Here is an 18,636-nt window from a genome sequence, read left to right as displayed (position 1 = left end):
AATAGGCAAGTCAGAAGAGGTATAAAAGGTCAGAGTGGGTAGTAGTAGTAGTTTGGGGGGGGGGTGGAATTTGTTTACTGGAAGGGGAAATTCATGCCATCAGGTTGGAGGCAACCCAGATGGAACATAAGATATGCTCCTCCACCCTGAGGGTGGTCTCATTTTGGCACGGGGGCGGGGGGGGGGGTGCCAAGGACGATCAAGTCAGAATGGGAATGGGAATTGAAATGTTTAATCAAATCCTTGTACAGAAGTGCTATAGGATCAGAAGATGTAGAACCTTTATGGATAGAGTTACAAAACTGCAAAGGTAGAAAGACCCTGATGGGAATTACATACAGGCCCCTGAACAGTAGCCAGGATGTGCGGTACAAATTACAAGAGACAGAAAAGGCATGTAAAAAGGACAATGTCATGGGGGAGTCTTGATATGTAGACAAATTGGAAAAATCAGGTTGGTGCTGAATCCCAAGAGAAGGAATTTGTAGAACACCTTTCAGATGGCTTTTTAGGGCAGTTTGTGGTCAAGCCCACTGAGGAAAAGTCAGTTCTGTTGTATAATACACCTGATTTATGGTAAAGGGAGTCTTTGGAGGCAATGATTATAATATCATAGAATTCCCCAGCAACAAATATTGGATGTATCGATATTACAGAGACATGAGAGCAGAGCTGGGTAAAGTTGATTGGAAAGGGGCATTAGCAGGGATGACACCAGAACAACAGTGGCTGGAGTTCCTGGGAGTAATTTGGAAGACGCAGGATTAGTTCATCCCAAAGAGGTAGCAGTATTCTAAAGGGACAGTGAGGCAAATGTGGCTGACAAGGGAAGTGAAAGATAGAATAAAAGCAAATGAGAGGGCATATAATATAGCAAAAATAAGTGAGAAGTTAGAGGATTGGGAAGGTTTTAAAACCAACAGCGATAAGGAGCGAAAAGATAAAATATGAAGGCAAGCCAGTAATATAGGATATCAAAAACGTTCTCAGATATATAAAGTAAAAGAGGCAAGGGTGGATATCGAACCACTGGAAAATTTTGTTAGGGAGGTAGTAATGGAAGAGAAAGAAATAGTGGGCAAACTTAGTAGTATTTTGCATCAGTCTTCACTGTGGAAGACATTGTTAACATACCAGAAATTTGAGTGTGTCAGGGGTTAGAAGTGAGTGCAATCACTATTGCTAAGGAAATGGTGCTTGGGAAGCTGAAAGACTTAAGATATGTAGTTAAGTCACTTAGATTAGATGGACTACACCCCAAGGTTCTGAAGGAGGTAGCTGAAGAGACTGTCGAGGCATTAGTAATGATTTTTCAAGAACTGTCTAAATCTGAATCAGATGGTAAGCATTCCCAAGTCCAGCTTCCTCACTCGTGTTCCTGTCACCTTCATCTCTAGTCCCTCATAGTTCCTCCCCATCTCTTCCTGCTGTTTCTAGTTTCTCTCTGCCCTCTCCAGCAGTGCACGCGGAGAGGCACCTTGCAGATTGCTCAACCAGCCACAGAACATTGGATCAGTTAGCAGATAACCAACAAATCTGAAGTAGACCATACCTTGACGATAACAGACCACAGCGCCTCGTGTTCGATGAAAAACTCCTCGATAGCAGCCAAGCAATTCTGATGATCAATGGCCCGCTTGATGTAGTTCTTAAACACCTGGGACCACTTCTTCAAAAGCTGAAATGAGAGAAATGAATCAAAATGTCACCTGTCCTGCTTGCACTGTGCATGCAGTTGGTAGCTTGAATTTTAGCTGTTATCACCAAAGAAACCAGTGGTACCCAGTAAACCAAGCAACATACAAAAAATACTGGAGAAATTCAGGTCAAGCAGCATCTGTGGAGGGGTACAAAGAACTAGTGTTTTGAGCTGAAACCCTTCACCGGTACAGATGAAGGGTCTTGGCCCGAAATGTTAACTGTTTATTTCCTTCTGTGAATGCTGTCTGACCTGCCGAGTTCCTCCATTTTTTGTAGGTTTTGTTCTACTGCAGAATCCCTTGTGTTTGGACAACATTGGCTTATTTTAGACCATAATACAGAGAAACAGAATTAGGCCATTCAGCCCATCAAGTTTGCTCTGCCATTCCATCATGGCTGATCCCTGATCCCACTCAACCCCATACATCTGCTGTCTCGCCATGTCCTTTGGTGCCCTGACTGACCAGGAAACTACTTTACTTTATTGTCGCCAAACAAGTGATACTAGAGCATACAATCATCACAGTGATATTTGACTCTGCGCTTTGCGCTCCCTGGATTACAAATCGATAGTAAATATTAAAAATTTTAAATTATAAATCATAAATAGAAAATATAAAAATGTAAAGTAAGGTAGTGCAAAAAAACCGAGAGGCAGGTCCGGATATCTGGAGGGTATGGCCCAGATCCGGGTCAGGATCCTTTCAGCAGTCTTATCACAGTTGGAAAGAAGCTGTTCCCAAATCTGGTCGTACGAATCTTAAAGCTCCTGAGCCTTCTCCCGGAGGGAAGAGGGACGAAAAGTGTGTTGGCTGGGCAGTTCGTGTCCTTGATTATCCTGGCAGCACTGCTCTGACAGCGTGCGGTGTAAAGTGAGTCCAAGGACGGAAGATTGGTTTGTGTGATGTGCTGCGCTGTGTTCATGATCTTCTGCAGCTTCTTTCGGTCTTGGACAGGACAACTTCCATACCAGGTTGTGATGCACCCTAGAAGAATGTTTTCTACGGTGCATCTATAAATATTAGTGAGGGTTTTAGGGGACAGGTCAAATTTCTTTAGTTTTCTCAGGAAGTAAAGACGCTGGTGGGCCTTCTTGGCAGTGGACCCTGCTTGGTTGGACCAAGTCAGGTCATTTGTGATATTGACCCCGAGGAACCAAATTCCACCTTAAATATACTTACTTTTACCTTATACTTTATTGTCGCCAAACAATTGATACTAGAACGTACAATCATCATAGCGATATTTGATTCTGCGCTTCCCGCTTCCTGGATTACAAATCGATAGTAAATATTAAAAACTTAAATTATAAATCATAAATAGAAAATATAAAAATGTAAAGTAAGGTAGTGCAAAAAAAACCAAGAGGCAGGTCGGGATATTTGGAGGGTACGGCCCAGATCCGGGTCAGGATCCGTTCAGCAATCTTATCACAGTTGGAAAGAAGCTGTTCCCAAATCTGGCCGTACGAGTCTTCAAGCTCCTGAGCCTTCTCCCGGAGGGAAGAGGGACGAAAAGTGTGTTGGCTGGGTGGGTCGTGTCCTTGATTATCCTGGCAGCACTGCTCCGACAGCGTGCGGTGTAAAGTGAGTGCAAGGACGGAAGATTGGATTGTGTGATGTGCTGGGCTGTGTTCATGATCTTCTGCAGCTTCTTCCGGTCTTGGACAGGACAACTTCCATACCAGGTTGTGATGCACCCCAGAAGAATGCTTTGAACTGTGCATCTATAAACATTAGTGAGGGTTTTAGGGGATAGGCCAAATTTCTTTAGTTTTCTCAGGAAGTAAAGGCGCTGGTGGGCCTTCTTGGCAGTGGACTCTGCTTGGTTGGACCAAGTCAGGTCATTTGTGATATTGACCCTGAGGAACTTAAAAGGTTTTGACCTGTTCCACTTGCACACCACCAATGTAAATTGGGTCGTGCGGTCCGCTACTCCTTCTGAAGTCAACAACCAATTCCTTCGTCTTGCTGACGTTGAGGGATAGGTTATTGTCTTCACACCATGCCACCATGTTCTTAATTTCCTCTCTGTACTCAAACTCATCATTACCCGAGATACGGCCTACAATTGTGGTGTCATCAGCAAACTTATATACCGAGTTCGATGGAAACTTGGCTACACAATCATGGGTGTACAGTGAGTACAGCAGGGGGCTGAGTACACAGCCTTGTGGGGCACTGGTGCTCAGAGTGATTGTAGAGGAGAGCTTGTCCCCTATTTTTACAGCCTGGGTCCTGTCTGCAGATCTGAGTGCTAAGGCCCAGGTTCCAGAGCTTAGGAATCAGTTTATTTGGAATGATGGTATTAAAGGCAGAGCTGTAGTCAATGAAAAGGAGCCTTACGTATGCGTCTTTATTCTCCAGGTGTTCTGAGGAATGTAGGGCCAGAGAGATGGCATCTGCCGTTGACCTGTTGCTCCGGAAGGCGAATTGCGAAGTGTTGAGGTTGACTGGTAGGCTGTGGTTGATGTGTGCCATAGGCAATCGCTCGAAGCACTTCATAGCAATTGATGTCAGAGCCACAGGTCGATAGTTATTCAGCATGCCACCTTGCTCTTCTTCGGCACTGGGATTATCGTTGCCTTCTTAAAACATGAGGGACCTTAGACTGAAACAAAGAGCAGCTGAAGATGTCAGCTAACACTCCAGCTAGCTGGCTTGCACAGGCCCAGAGAACCTGCCCCGGGATGCCATCTGGGCCCATCGCCTCCCTTGGATTTACCTTCAGGAAGGCCCTTCTAACGTCCTCCTCGGTGACGATGAATCTCGATGCCACCAGGTCTGGTTCATCCGGAGGGCGTGGGACGCTCCTCTTCTGTTCGAATCTTGCGTAGAATATGTTAAGTTCATCAGGAAGAGAAGCACCACAGTTATTGATATTCCCAGCCTTTTCTTTGTGCCCAGTGACCTCATTTAGACCCTGCCATAGTCTACTGGCATCCCTCTGGTTAGCCTGGGCTTCGGACTTGGCTTGATATTGCCTCTTGGCACCCTTAATGGCCTTCCGGAGTTCACACCTGGATTCCGTGTAGCAACTGGTATCCCTAGACCTAAAAGCCGCAGCTCTGGCTTTCAAAAGGGACTTGACTTCATAATTCATCCAAGGTTTCTGCTCAGGGAATACCCCGATCGTCTTGCGAGACACCCAGTCCTCTGTGCATTTCCAAATAAAGTCTGTGACAGCTGAGGCATGCCCATCGAGGTTAGCTGCCGAGTCCTTGAATACTAACCAGTCCACCGATTCAAAGCAGTCACGGAGGATCTCATCCGTCTCCTCCGTCCAACGCAACACTACTTTTGACACCGTGACCTCCTGCTTCAGTTTCTGTTTGTAAGCCGGGAGGAGGAGTACGGCCTGATGGTCCGATTTTCCAAAATGAGGTCGTGGGACGGAACGGTAGGCATCCTTGACTGCTGTGTAGCAGTGGTCAAGTATATTCGGGCCGCTAGTGGGGGCAGGAGACATGTTGGTATAACATTGGCAGCGCCTTTCTGAAGTTGGCCTGGTTGAAGTCCCCAGCTGTAATGAGCAAAGTCTCCAGATACCTGGTCTCAAGTTCACTGATGTTGGCATACAGTATGTTCAAAGCACACTCTATGCCCGCCTTGAGGGGGAAAGTAGACCGCCGTCAGTATGACCGAGGTGAATTCCCGTGGCAGATATTAGGGACAACACTTCACCAACAGGGTGTTCCAGGTCCAGGCTGAAGGAGCTTGTAAGTGCCACTGTGTCTGAGCACCATGCAGTGTTGATCAGTAGGTAGACACCACCTCCCCTCATCTTGTCTGAAGACGCCTTGCGGTCCATCCGATGGATTGAAAATCCCTCCGGTCGGATGGCACAGTCAGGGGTGGCAGGGGAGAGCCAGGTCTCGGTGAAACAGAATACACAGCAGTTCTGCATCTCCCTGCAGTAGGTGAGTCTTCTTTTAAGATCATCCACCTTGTTCTCTATGGCTTGCACATTAGCTAGTAGGATGGTGGGCATAGGGACCCTGAAGCCCCTCAGCTTCAATCTGACCAGCAGCCCAGCTCTTTTCCCACACATCCTCAGTAAGTAGTGCATCTTTCCAGGTTTCCATCGATGCAGTGTGCTGTTGTCAGCTCTTTGAGGTTGGTGGACGTGTCCTGCGGGGATCAATTGGTGGGTCGCGTCGTCAGGCGAGTTGGGCCGAGTGACGAGGGAGGTTCCGCTACCATTTCCAGCTGCCGGGGCCCCGGGCTGTCGATTGGGTCAGGCCCCGAAGCCGACACTTAATCCCGGAGGGCTGGGCTCCTGGCTGAAACAAGTCTGTAAACTGAGTCATGGCTGCAGAGGCCTCCACTCCAGCCGAGCCCTCAACTTCCGAGGTCGGTGGTGGGGGCCTCACTTCCAGCAGCTGTGGATATCCACCAACAGGGCTTTACGTTGGTCGCTCCGGGGAAACAACGGGGCACCTTGAGGTCTCCGACGTCACTTCTGTGTGGTCGTCTGCTCTGGAGATGCTCTCGGAATGGGCCGTGTTTCAAAAGCGCTCCAGCACGGTAGCAGACCGCGGGTCTCCGGGAACGTGGTGGGCCTCGGACCAGGCCTCACTGGTGGGGTCCAGGTGTGGTCCAGAGTTTAAGAAGCAGTTCTGGCGCGGTGGTCTCCAGCTGGGTCAGTAGCTTCGCCAGGGTGTTGTTGATCTTGCTAGATGTAGCAGATTGGAGGTTTAGAAGGGTTTCTCTGGTATAGGATAGTGTACAGAGCAGTTTGCTCAGGAGAGCACGCGCAGAGTCGACAGTTACCAGTGCCATCTTATTTTCCTTATATACCCAAAGACTTGGCCTCCACCGCAGTATGTGGCCGGGCAGTCCAATGATTCAATACTGTGTGGCTAAAAAAAAAAAAAAAAATTCCTCCTTACATCCGTTTCAAAAAGTTGCCCCTCAAACTTCTGGATACCCCCACCACAGGAAACATCCTCTCCACATCCCCCCAATCTAGTCCTTTCAATATTTGGTATGTTTCCATCAGATCCACTCAATCCCCCACATTCTTCTAAATTCCAGTGAGTATAGGCCCAAAACTGCCAAATACACCTCATATGTTAACCCCTTCATTCCCAGAAAATGCATGGTCATGCACTTTGGGAGTGGAAATAAATATTTTCTAAATGGGAAGAAAATCCAAAAATCAGAGGTGCAATGGGACTTGGGAATTCTTGTGCAGAACACCCTAAAGGTTAACTTGCAATGAGAGTCTGTGGTGAAGGCGGCAAGTGCAATGTTAGCATTCATTTCAAGAGGTATAGAATACAAGAGCATCGATGTGATTGCTGAGGCTTTATAAGGCAGTGGTGAGGCCTCACCTTGAGAACTGAACAGTTTTAGGCTTCTCAACTCAGAAGAGATATGCTGGCATCAAAGAGGGTCCAGGAGGTTCACAAGGATGATTCTGGGAATGAAAGGGTTATCATGCAAGGAATGTTTGCTCACTCTGGGTCAGTACTGGCTGCACTTTGGAAGAATGAAGGGGCATCTCATTGAAACCTTTCAAATGTTGAAAGGCCTGGACAGAGTAAATGTGGAAAGGATGTTTCCCTTGGTGGGGGAGTCTAGGACAAGAGGACACAGCCTCAGGACAGAGGGGTGTGCATTTAAAACAGAGATGTGGAGAAATTTCTTTAGCCAGAGGGTGGTGAATTTGTGGAACTTGTTACCTCAGGCAGCTGTGGAGGACAGGTGATTGGGTTTTTGGCAGAGCTTGATTGGACATGGCATCAAAGGTTACAGGGAGAAGGCTGGGGAGTGCAGCTGAGGAGAGGAAAAGAGATTCAGCCATGAGAGAATGGTGGAGCAGACTCAATGAGCCAAATGGACCAATTCTTCTCCTACGTATACGGTTTTATGGAATCATCCTTGTGAACCTCCTCTGGACTCTCTCCAATGACAACACATCCATTCTGAGATATGCAGTCCAAAACCATTGACAATACTCCACGTGCAGCTTGACTAGTGTCTTATAAAGCATCAGCATTATTTCCCTGCTTTTCTATTCTATTCCCCTTGAAATAAATGCCAACATTGCATTTGCCTCTTTACCACAGGCTCAACCTGTAAATTAACCTTCTGGGAGTCTTGCATGAGGACTCCTAAGTCCCTCTGGACCTCTGATGTTTGAACATTCTCCTAATTTAAACAATAGTCCATACTATTATTCCTTTTACCAAAATGCATATTCATACATTTCCCAACACTGTATTCCATCTGCCATTTTTTTTGCTCATTCTTCCAATCTGTCTAAAATCTGCTGTAATGGTGTTGCTTCCTCTGCACTTCCCACCCCTCCACCTATCTTTGTACCAGCCGCACGCTTTGCCACAAAGCCATCAATTCCATTATCCAAATCAGTGGCAGACTATGTGAGAAGTAGAGGTCCCGATACTGACTGCTGAAGATCTATGGTACAGAACAGTTCAATGGGACTAGGCAGAATAATGATTCAGATTAGATGGGCTGAATGGCCCTCTTTCCTGCTTTAGTATTCTATGATTTATCACTAGATGGTTGCTGAAACTCCTTCATAAGACCTGCTGTAATGGCGTTGCTTCCTCAGCACTTCCTACCCCTCCATCTACCTTAGGTGCAGCATAGGTTCACAAAGTTAATTCCTGGGATGGCGGGACTGTCATATGTCGAAAGATTGGAGCAACTGGGCTTGTATACTCTGCAACTTAGAAGGCTGAGATGGGATCTTATTGAAGCATATAAGATTATTAAGGGATTGGACACGCTGCAGGCAGGAAGCATGTTCCCGCTGATGGGTGAGCCACAGTTAGTTATTAGGGGTTGGCCATTTAGAACAGAGTTGAGGAAAAACTTTTTCACCCAGAGAGTAGTGGATATATGGAATGCTCTGCCCCAGAAGGCTGTGGAGGCCAAGTCTCTGGATGCTTTCAAAAAAGAGATGGATAGAGCTCTTAAAGATAGCGGAATCAAAGGTTATGGGGATAAGACAGGAACTGGATACTGATAGTGGATGATCAGCCATGATCACAGTGAATGGCGGTGCTGGCTCAAACGGCCAAATGGCCTACTCCTGCACCTATTGTCTATAATCTGCCTTCAGCCTTTAGGACTAATAGTGTGAAACCTTGTTATGGAGCAGAAAGACTCCTGAGGAAACAAATACTATCAGTTAGCAACCGTTAACACCTCAGCAACAACATTGGAAGGACATCACCACCTACTCTACAGATAAAAAAAATTAAACCTTCCTCATAGTAAATCCTAATCAGATCATTAAGTCCTCATCTCCAGAAAGACTACAAATTATTCACAATGCTACAATGGCAGAGCGAACCTGGACAACTGACTTAAATCTTGGCATTCAATTAGTTTCACTAATGTCCGACAACAGTATTTTTTTTTCACTTTTTATTTTATTGAGATACATTGTGGAAAAGGCCCTTCCGACGCTTCAAGCAATGTCTCCCTGCAACCCCTGATTTAAGACTAACCTAATCACGGGACAATTCACAATGACCAATTAACCTACCAACTGGTACTTAGGTTGTGGATGGAAACCCACATGGTCACGTGGAGAACGTACAAATATACAAAACAGGCGGCAGCTGGAATAGTAGGATGACTCCCCCCCCTCCCCCCAGCTAGTATTAGCGCTCTCACCCTCAATAAAACTGTGTACAATGAGAATACCTAAGCATTAGATATGCTCACACACACAAACTGCTGGAGGAACTCAGCAGGTTGGGCAGCATCAGTTTATTTATTTAGAGATAGAGTGGAGTAGGCCCTTCAAGCCCTGCCACCCAGCAACCAGAGAATCCTGCTTTAACTCTAACCTAATCGTGGGACAATTTACCCATCTCTGGAATGAGAAAGAAAACTGCAGCACCCAGAGAAAACCCACACATTCCATGGGGAGGACATAGACACCCCTTCCGGAGGACTCCAGAATTGAACTCTGAATCGTAATAGTGTCACGCTAACCGCTACGCAACTGTGAAAATGGCATCTGTTCATTTGTTTATTCCTCTCCATAGATGCTTCCTGACTTGCTGAGTTCCTCCAGGTCTGAGAGACGGGGAGGGGGAGGGGGTCGAGCAGCGGGGGCGGGCGAGAGAGAGAGATGGATGAATCTCAAGCCCACGCTAATGTACTCATTAGTTACAACTATGTGTAAAATTTTCGTCAGTGAAGAGCTTTTCAAATATTCAAGAGGAATGGCCACGGGCAAGGCTGGTAGTTTACTGTTTTAACGAGCCTTCTTAAAGCATTGTTGTACACGGTTTGTACACGTGAGGTTCTGAATCAGAATCAGGCTTAATATCACCGGCATACGTCATGAAATTTGTTATCATGCAGCAGCAGTACAGGGCAATACTTCATAATAAAAGCTATAAATTACAATCAGTGTATCCATTTATCTCTCCATACATATAATTAAATTAAATAAAGTAGTGCAAAGAGGAAAAAAAATCCTGTTAAAATCCTGGTTATTCACAAGATCATTCATTCATTATGTGCGATGTTGTATGATGTAGATCATAGTACATAGAAATCTACAGCACATTACCGGCCCTTTGGCCGACAATGGTGTGCTGGCCATGTAACCTACTCTAGAAACTGTCTAGAATTTCAGGTGATTGACTGTTCTTGGCAAATTTTCTACAGAACAGTTTGCTATTGCCTTCTGGGCAGTGTCTCTACAGGACGGGTGACCCCAGCTATTATCCTGATACTATCTTCACCGATTGTCTGCCTGGTGTCAGTGGTCGCAGAACCAAGACTTGTCATATGCACCAGCTGCTCATACAACCTTCACGTGACCCTGATCAGCCCTGGGGGGGGGGGTTAAGCAGGTGCTACACCTTGCACAAGTGTGACCTGCAGGGTAAAGGAGGGAAGGAGCACCTTATACCTCCTTTGGAGACATTCTGTATATATAAATTAAATAAGTAGTTTGAAGGGAAAAAAAAATCCTGGTTATTCCCAGTGCTTTAACAGTATCCAAGGGAGAACAAAAAAGGCAAAAACTATGTTCAGGTCAGGATGGCATCTGATTAGCCGGGATCTCGGGAGTGATGATATTCCTATACACCGTCACTCTTGCTCCTCTGGCTGGTAGTGCTGGGCTGAGGTGGAGCTGCGACATTTTGGCAAATTGCTACAGTACAATGCATCCTGTAGATAACGAGCAGGCAGGAAGTACCGGAGGTGAAAGGAGAACACTATCGGTTGGAAAATTTGCCAGCACTGTACTGATTCTTTTTAACAAAATAAACCTCCATTATAAAAAGTTATTTACAGGAATAAACCATTCAATGGCTTTTCATTGATAGCCTGTATTGTTCCAGTGCATTCATACACATCAATAGCACTGCTGCCGCTCTGGGGTGGTATACTACTACAATAATTGAGGGGTTTCCTCCCCCAACCTGGCCCCTCACTCTCTTACAGAAGAACCCTCAGTTTCCCCACTGAGTCTTTGCAGTGGCTGTACCGAGCCTCAGTGCGTTCCTGCAGCCTGGAATGTGCCAGTTGGCAGCATTTCTCCACAGACATCTCGATGTGCTGGCAGAGCTCTGTACCGATGTAGAGAGCTCAGACATGCTGTATGAACTCATTCCATTTCCATTCAATGACATATAACCCCCTTTCCGGCTTTGACAAGCCTAAAATGGAGTAAACAGGAGGTGCACACTTAGTGCACCATTATCAACTCATTTATCACTTCATGTATGTCTTTTTTTGCAAAATAGAGGTTCTTTGTTCAAATATTGCTCCTTTGGAATAATTATGCCAAGAATGCTCAAATCGTTTCTTCCAACTTCTATTTCACAATCACAGCCCAATAAAAACAATTCAACGGGCTGCAAAACTGCAGAGGAATCTCTAGCAGGTTAAAGTTCATTAGAAGCTCCACACCCAGGTTCCCTCTTCTGATGTTTTGCTGAATTTGTGTTTTAAGATTATAAGGTCAGAATTTTCTGCAAAAAAAAAGTGCTGCAAGCCTCTCCAAGTCTTTGTCTCTCTGCCAATAACCACCTTGTGTGAAAAACCTACAATACTACCTGGGAAGGTCACGGAGGGCAGATTCCTGGGAATGCCACTCTTATAGATTTCCCTTGCAGACTGATCATCCCTATGCAGAAGTGTATGCTGAGGCATATAAGGCGTTGGTCAAACCACATTTGGAGTATCGCTCAGATTTCCAGCATCTGTGGGTTTTATCTTGTTTGGAGTATTGTGAACAGTTTTGGGCCCCATGGGGTTTCTTATGAGAATGATCCCAGGAATGAAAGATTTAATATGAGGAGTGTTTGATGGCTTTGAGCCTGTATTCGCAAGAGTTTAGAAGAATGGGGGGTGAAGGGGAATTTAATTGAAACCTACCAAATACTGAAAGGCCTACAAACAGATGTAGATAGAGTGGATGTGGAGATGGCGTTTCCAATAGTTGGAGAGTCAAACAGACTCAGAATAGAGGGACATCTCCTTGGAACAAAGATAAGGAGGAATTTCTTCAGCCATAGGGCAATGAAATGTGGAATTCATTGCCATAGATGGCTAGGTACAGTCAATGAGTACATTTAACGTGGAAGTTGAAAGGTTCTCGATTTAAGTTGAAAGGGAGAAGGCAGGAGAATGGGACTGAGAGGGAAAATATATCAGTCATGATTAAATCACTGAACAGACTTGGTGGGCCGAATGGTATAGTTCTGCTTTTATGTCTTATGGCCTTATATTGCTCTCTCTTCACAAAAGCTGGGGATAATTCCTGTAACTCCCCAACACCATTCCAGTTATAAAAGCAGGCCCATCTAGTCTATGGTGAACCATTCACCTGCCTAGTCCCATCCACCTGCATCCAGACCATGGTTCCATACTCCTCCCATCCACGTACCCATTCAAATTTCTCTTAAATGTTAAAAGCAATCCTGCACCCTCCACTTGATGTGGGGTCAATTGGGGGAAATGATTATTATACAACCTACACATCAGTAAGACAGTGAGCACTCTATCATCTTCAAGAGCAATTGCAGACTGGTAATAAATGAGTCCTGAGGAAGCATTTCACCTTAGCAATATTTGAAAAGACTTTTCCTCCTGCAGATGCTGCTCAGCCAACTGAGTTCCTCCAGCAGACTGACTGATGCTCCAGATTCCAGTGCCAGCAGTCTCTTCCGTCTCCAAAAGTGAAACCTGCTTTGACAGTTGCTACTCAACAGGCCGAATGGCCTACGTTGTAGAAAACACCATACAGGAGTGAGACAGTCAGCTTGTTGAGTGATGTCAAAGCCGCACACTCAACGCTTGAGGAACAGCTTCTTCTGCTCTGCCATCGGAGTTCTGAATGAACGATGAACTTCACCTTTTGCACTACTTATTTAATGGCATCTTTTTATATATAGTTCTTATCGTAATTTAGTTTTTTAATGTACTGCAACGTTCTACTAGCGCAAAACAACAAATCACATGACACATGCCAGTGATATTAAACCTGATTCTGATAAAAAGAACGAGAAAATCTGCAGATGCAGGAAATCCAAGCGACACACACAAAATGCTGGAGAAAATCAGCAGGCCAGGCAGCATTTATGGAAAAGAGCAAAAGGGGAACTATTTGCTTGAGTAGGCCTGGTTTGCCATTACAGCTAATCTTTTACCTGAATACTAACCCAATATCCCTAAATTCCCATAATATCTATGTAAAAACTATTGAATGGGCTCTTATATATGTTAAAGACAAACTCTTGCTTTCACAATATACCTCGCCATGGCCTTTGTACCTTACTGTCAGCCGGTACTGCGCTTTCCTCTGTAACTATATTCTGCACTCTGTTATTGTTCAGTTATAAAGAAGGCAAGACAGTGGCTATACTTCATTAGAAGTTTGAAGTAATTTGATATGTCAACAAAAACACTCAAAAACTTCTATAGTTGTACCGTGGAGAGCAATCTGACAGGCTTCATCACTGTCTGGTATGAGGGGCTACTGCACAGGACCGAAAGAAGCTGCACAGGATTTTAAGTTTAGTTGACCCCATCTTGGATACTAGCCTACAAAGTACCCAGGACATCTGCAGGGAGCGGTGACTCAGAAAGGCATCATCCATTATTAAAGACCTCCAGCGTGCTGTTGCCATCGGGTCGGAGGTACAGAAGCCTGAAGGCACACACTCAGAGATTCAGGAACAGCTTCTTCCCCTCCGCCATGTGATTGCTAAATGGACATTGAACCCTTGGACACTACCTCACTTCTTTAATATATAGTGTTTCTGTTTTTTGCACAATTTTTAATCTATTCAATATACATATACTGTAACTGACTTATTATTATTATTTTATTTTGTTTTTTTCTTCTGTATTATGTATGGCATTGAACTGCTGCTGCTAAGTTAACGAATTTCACATCACATGCCGGTGATAATAAACCTGATTCAATGCACTGTTGTGATTAAACTATTTGTATGAATGGCTTGTAAAACAAAGTTTTCATTGTTCCTGGTATGTCCAATAATAAATCAATTTACAATTGCCATCCACCAACACAAGCCACTTTGCAGCAGGCCTCCAGAAGAATTGCCAGAACACCAGTTTAGAAACCCTCAACCATCGGCTCTTGAACCAGAAGAGATAGCTTCACATCCCATCATTAAAATGTTCCAAAAACCTCTGGACCTTTCGCCTCATGTTCTCAATATTTATTATTTTTTTTTCTTTTGTATTTGGACAGTTCGTTGTCTTTGGTTGTTTGTCCATCCTGTTGGATACAGTCCTTAAATGATTCTGTTGTGTTTCTTGGATTTACTGAGTATGCCCACAAGAAACAAACCTCAGAGTTGTATATGGTGACATATACTTTGATAATAACTTTACTTTGAACTTTGATACAGGACCTGAATTAGGCCGTTTGGCCTATTAAGCCTCTCTGCCACTCATTTGGGTCTATTTCAGTATCAGTACACACAATGTGCTGGAGGAACTCAGCAGGTCAGGCAGATGGAAATAAACAGCTGATGTTTTGGGTGGAGACGCTTCATCAGGGTCTGTATTTTTTCCAACCCCATTCTCCTGCCTTCATCCCATAACTCTCAAACCCCTGACCAACCATGATTTCTCCACCTTCTTGTTCTGGCTGCTTCTCCTGTCCTTTCCAGTCCTGATGAAGTGTCCCAGCTCAAAATGTCGACCCTTTTCCTCTCCTGACCTGCCGAGTTGCTCCAGCATTTTGTGTGTGTTCAAAAAGATTTGACAATTCTCCACCTTAAATATACTGAGATTTTGTTTCTTTCACTTTATCTTGGTACACATGAGAACAATAAACCAATACCAACACTCCATCGATATAAACCTCTACCTCAATAGATGCACAGAACACAGGTTCAAAACCAGACCGAGTACAAATACAGAATGGTATTTCCTGGTGGTCACATCCCATCACCCAACAAAAATATAGTATTAGCTGAAGGCTGCTCTCATTGTGCTATTTTCCCATGTTAAACTTCTAAACCCTTCATCAGGACTGGAAAGGAAGAGGGCAGAATGGTCTCCGCCCAAAACATTGACTGTTCATTCTGCTCCATAGATGTCGCCTCACTTGTTGGGTTCCTCCAGCACTTTGAGTGTGATGCTCAAGATTTCCAGCAACTGCAGAATCTTGTGTTTATCTTTTCATCTGCCGTTCCTCTACTTAAAGGACAGCATGACAACTTTGCACATGTATTTAATGTATTAGCAGCTTATTCCAGCTGTTCCGGGTCAGGGGCTGATACACTATGGATATTTCAGAAACTCTTAGATAGGTACATGGATAACAGGAAAATGGAGGGCTATGCAGGTGGGAAGGGTTAGATTGATCTTGGAGTAGTTCAAGTTTTGTTATCATTCAACCACACATGAATACAGCTGAACCAAACAGTGTTCCTCTGCGGCCAAGGTGCAAAACATACTCAGCACAAGGCACACACAAGCGCATTCAAGATCGCAAGCAAACATACAGTCACGCAAAAAAAAATACACACACACATATAGCCCATGTCCCACATTCCAAGTGCGTATATCTTTCTGTACATACTATTAATATAAATTATTATAAATTGCATATTCAGACAGAGACATAACAAAAATTTTTACTCATGCATGTGGACAAATAAAATAAAGTCTACTCAATTCAATGAACATACACATGCAATCTAGCTTGTCATTCCAATGACAGAACATTGGAGGCCAGCACTGACAGGAGGGGACAGCCCTCCAGCTGAGTATGGACACCACACTACACCACCTGCACTGGGTTAAAAGGTTGACACAGTATTGTGGGCCGAAGGGTCAGTACTGTGCTGGACTGGTCTATGTTCCAAGTCAAATGCCTACACCTGGTGCGATCACTGAAAATCTCACTTTGAATACCCAGCCCGATATTTGTGTTTTTCACAAGATGTTCTATTTATTTCAGATTCTCAGCATCTAAAAGGCCATGCAGATGGGAGAAGTCACAGTATGAGATAATTGCTTAAGGGCTTGAGAAAGGCAATTTGGAACACTGCCTTCACTAAGTGCTTTTTAACTAAACAGCTGCTTAGATGCCCATGAAAGAAACAGTGGATGCATTTAAAAAAAAATTACCAATGCAGATAGGGGCTGGAATATCTTGATAGAATAATTTCTTCCTCAGGTCAGACCACACGTCAAGTCTGTACTGTTATTGTTCTGCCTCAATGCACTGTGTAATGATCTGATCTGTATGAACAGTACGCAAGACAAGCTTTTCACTGTGTCTCATTCAGTACATGTGACAATAATAAATCAACTCCAAGTCCGGCATTGGAGTACGGCACTTCAGGAATCCTTGCAATGCACATAGTGTAGTTTTACCTTGACCAATATTACACAAGGAAGGCTTACGTTACAAGGATATAACCTTCGCTTTTATTTCTCTAGAGTTTACAGGTACAAAGGATTAATATCAATTTATTTAACCTAGTAATTCCACTCCCTTGCCCTTTTTCCATTCTTCTCTATTCCAATTCCTCTCTCACTCCTCATTAAGTTCCTTGGGGTCAACATCACAAATGAACTGACTTGGCCCAACCAAGCAGAGTTCACTGCAAAGAGGACCCATCAGCGCCTTTACTTCCTGAGAAAACTAAAGAAATCTGGCCTGTCCCCTAAAGCCCTCACTAATTTTTATACAGGCACCGCAGGGTGCATCACAACCTGGTATGGAAGTTGTCCTGTCCAAGACCGGAAGAAGCTGCAGAAGATCGTGAACACGACGCAGCACATAACACAAACCAATCTTCCGTCCTTGGACTCACTTTACACCGCACGCTGTCGGAGCAGTGCTGCCAGGATAATCAAGGACACGACCCACCCAGCCAACACACTTTTTGTCCCTCTTCCCTCCGGGAGAAGGTTCAGGAGCTTGAAGACTCGTAAGGCCAGATTTGGGAACAGTTTCTTTCCAACTGTGATAAGACTGCTGAATGGATCCTGACCCGGATCTGGGCCATACCCTCCAAATATCCGGACCTGCCTCTCAGTTTTTTTGTACTACCTTACTCCCCATTTTTCTATTTATGATTTATAATTTAAATGTTTAATATTTACTAATTTTAACTATTTTTAATATTTATATTATTTAATATTTGTAATCCAGGGAGTGTGAAGCACAGAATCAAATATCACTGTGATGATTGTACGTTTTAGTACCAATTGTTTGGTGACAATAAAGTATAAAGTATATGCCCATCACCTCCCTCAGGTGCCCTTCGTCCTACTTTTCTTCAATTGTCCACTGTGCCCTCCTCAGTCCTCAATCAAATACCTTCTTTTTCGGAACTTTAACTAAACTGATCTATATACAGTCAACTGTCTGTATACAATTAATGACAGTTTATTTAACAACACTGATAAACAGATGGATCTGGGGATTCAAGTACATATCTCTCTGAAAGTGGCAAAGCAAGTAGTTGAACACAAGAGATTCTTCAATGCTGAAAATATTGAGCAACACACACAAACTATGGTCCCCTTCTCCCATGATCCACCATCCTCTCCTCTCAGTCTGTTATCTCTTCCACCTATACTTCCCAGCTTCTTCACCCACCCACGGACCTTCCTCTTCAGCTGGTCTCACCCATCACCTGCCAGCTTGAACTCCTTCACTCCCCCTCCTCCCCACTTTACTATCCTGGCTTCTGTCTCCATCCTTTCTGGTCTTGATGAAGGGTCTCAAGCTGGGAAGTGATTGGTGGAAGAGGTGAAGGACTAAGAATGAAAGTGATAGGATAGAAAGGGAGAGCGCAGAACCAGAAACGGAGAAAGAGAGAAAGTGGGGGGAAGAAATTACTGCAAGTTAGAGAAAACTTTGTTCATGCCGTCAGGTTGAAGAATACCCCAAAAGAATGAGGGTGATACTCCTCCATCCTGAGCGTGGCTTCATTGTGGCAGATGAGGTGGCCATGGATCAAGCACCATATGTATGCAGTCAAGATTTTGAGTATCTGCAGAATCTTTTTATTAATAAGTAATAGCATACGTTTCATCCTTGCTCACTTCTGCATACACTCAGTGGCCATTTTATTTGGTATACCTGCTCATTATTGCAAATACAGACCAATCATCAGAATTGGCAAGAAATATGATCTAAGTGACTTCGACCATGGAATGATTGTTGGTGCCAGTCAAGAGTGTTTTGAGTATCTCACAAACTGATCTCCTGGATTTTCACACACAACAGTCTCTGGAGTTTACAGAGAATGGTAGGGAAAAACAAAAAGAAAACATCCAGTGAGTGCAGTTCTGTGCATGAAAATGCCTTGTTAATGAAAGAGGGCAGAGGAGAATGGCCAGACTAGCTCAAGCGACAGTAACTCAAATAATCACCCGTTACAACAGTGGTGTGCAGAAGAGCACGTCTAAATGTATGACACATTGA

At 44.3% G+C, this 18,636-nt stretch overlaps 1 protein-coding gene across 1 annotated transcript in view; it reads right to left on the bottom strand.

The window, feature by feature from the left end:
• Positions 1–18,636, bottom strand: part of eif2b5 (eukaryotic translation initiation factor 2B, subunit 5 epsilon) — a 113,448-nt gene that overhangs the window by 11,588 nt on the left and 83,224 nt on the right. Inside the window, exon 14 of the mRNA XM_072254896.1 lies at positions 1,553–1,678. Within this exon, the coding sequence (XP_072110997.1) occupies positions 1,553–1,678 (126 nt within the window). The remainder of the gene's footprint in view (positions 1–1,552; positions 1,679–18,636) is intronic.

This window comes from Mobula birostris, chromosome 4 (assembly GCF_030028105.1).
Source record: "Mobula birostris isolate sMobBir1 chromosome 4, sMobBir1.hap1, whole genome shotgun sequence".
Classification (NCBI taxonomy): domain Eukaryota; kingdom Metazoa; phylum Chordata; class Chondrichthyes; order Myliobatiformes; family Myliobatidae; genus Mobula; species Mobula birostris.
The sequence above is the reverse complement of the archived record's forward strand: the minus strand, read 5'-3'. Positions and strand labels throughout refer to the sequence as shown.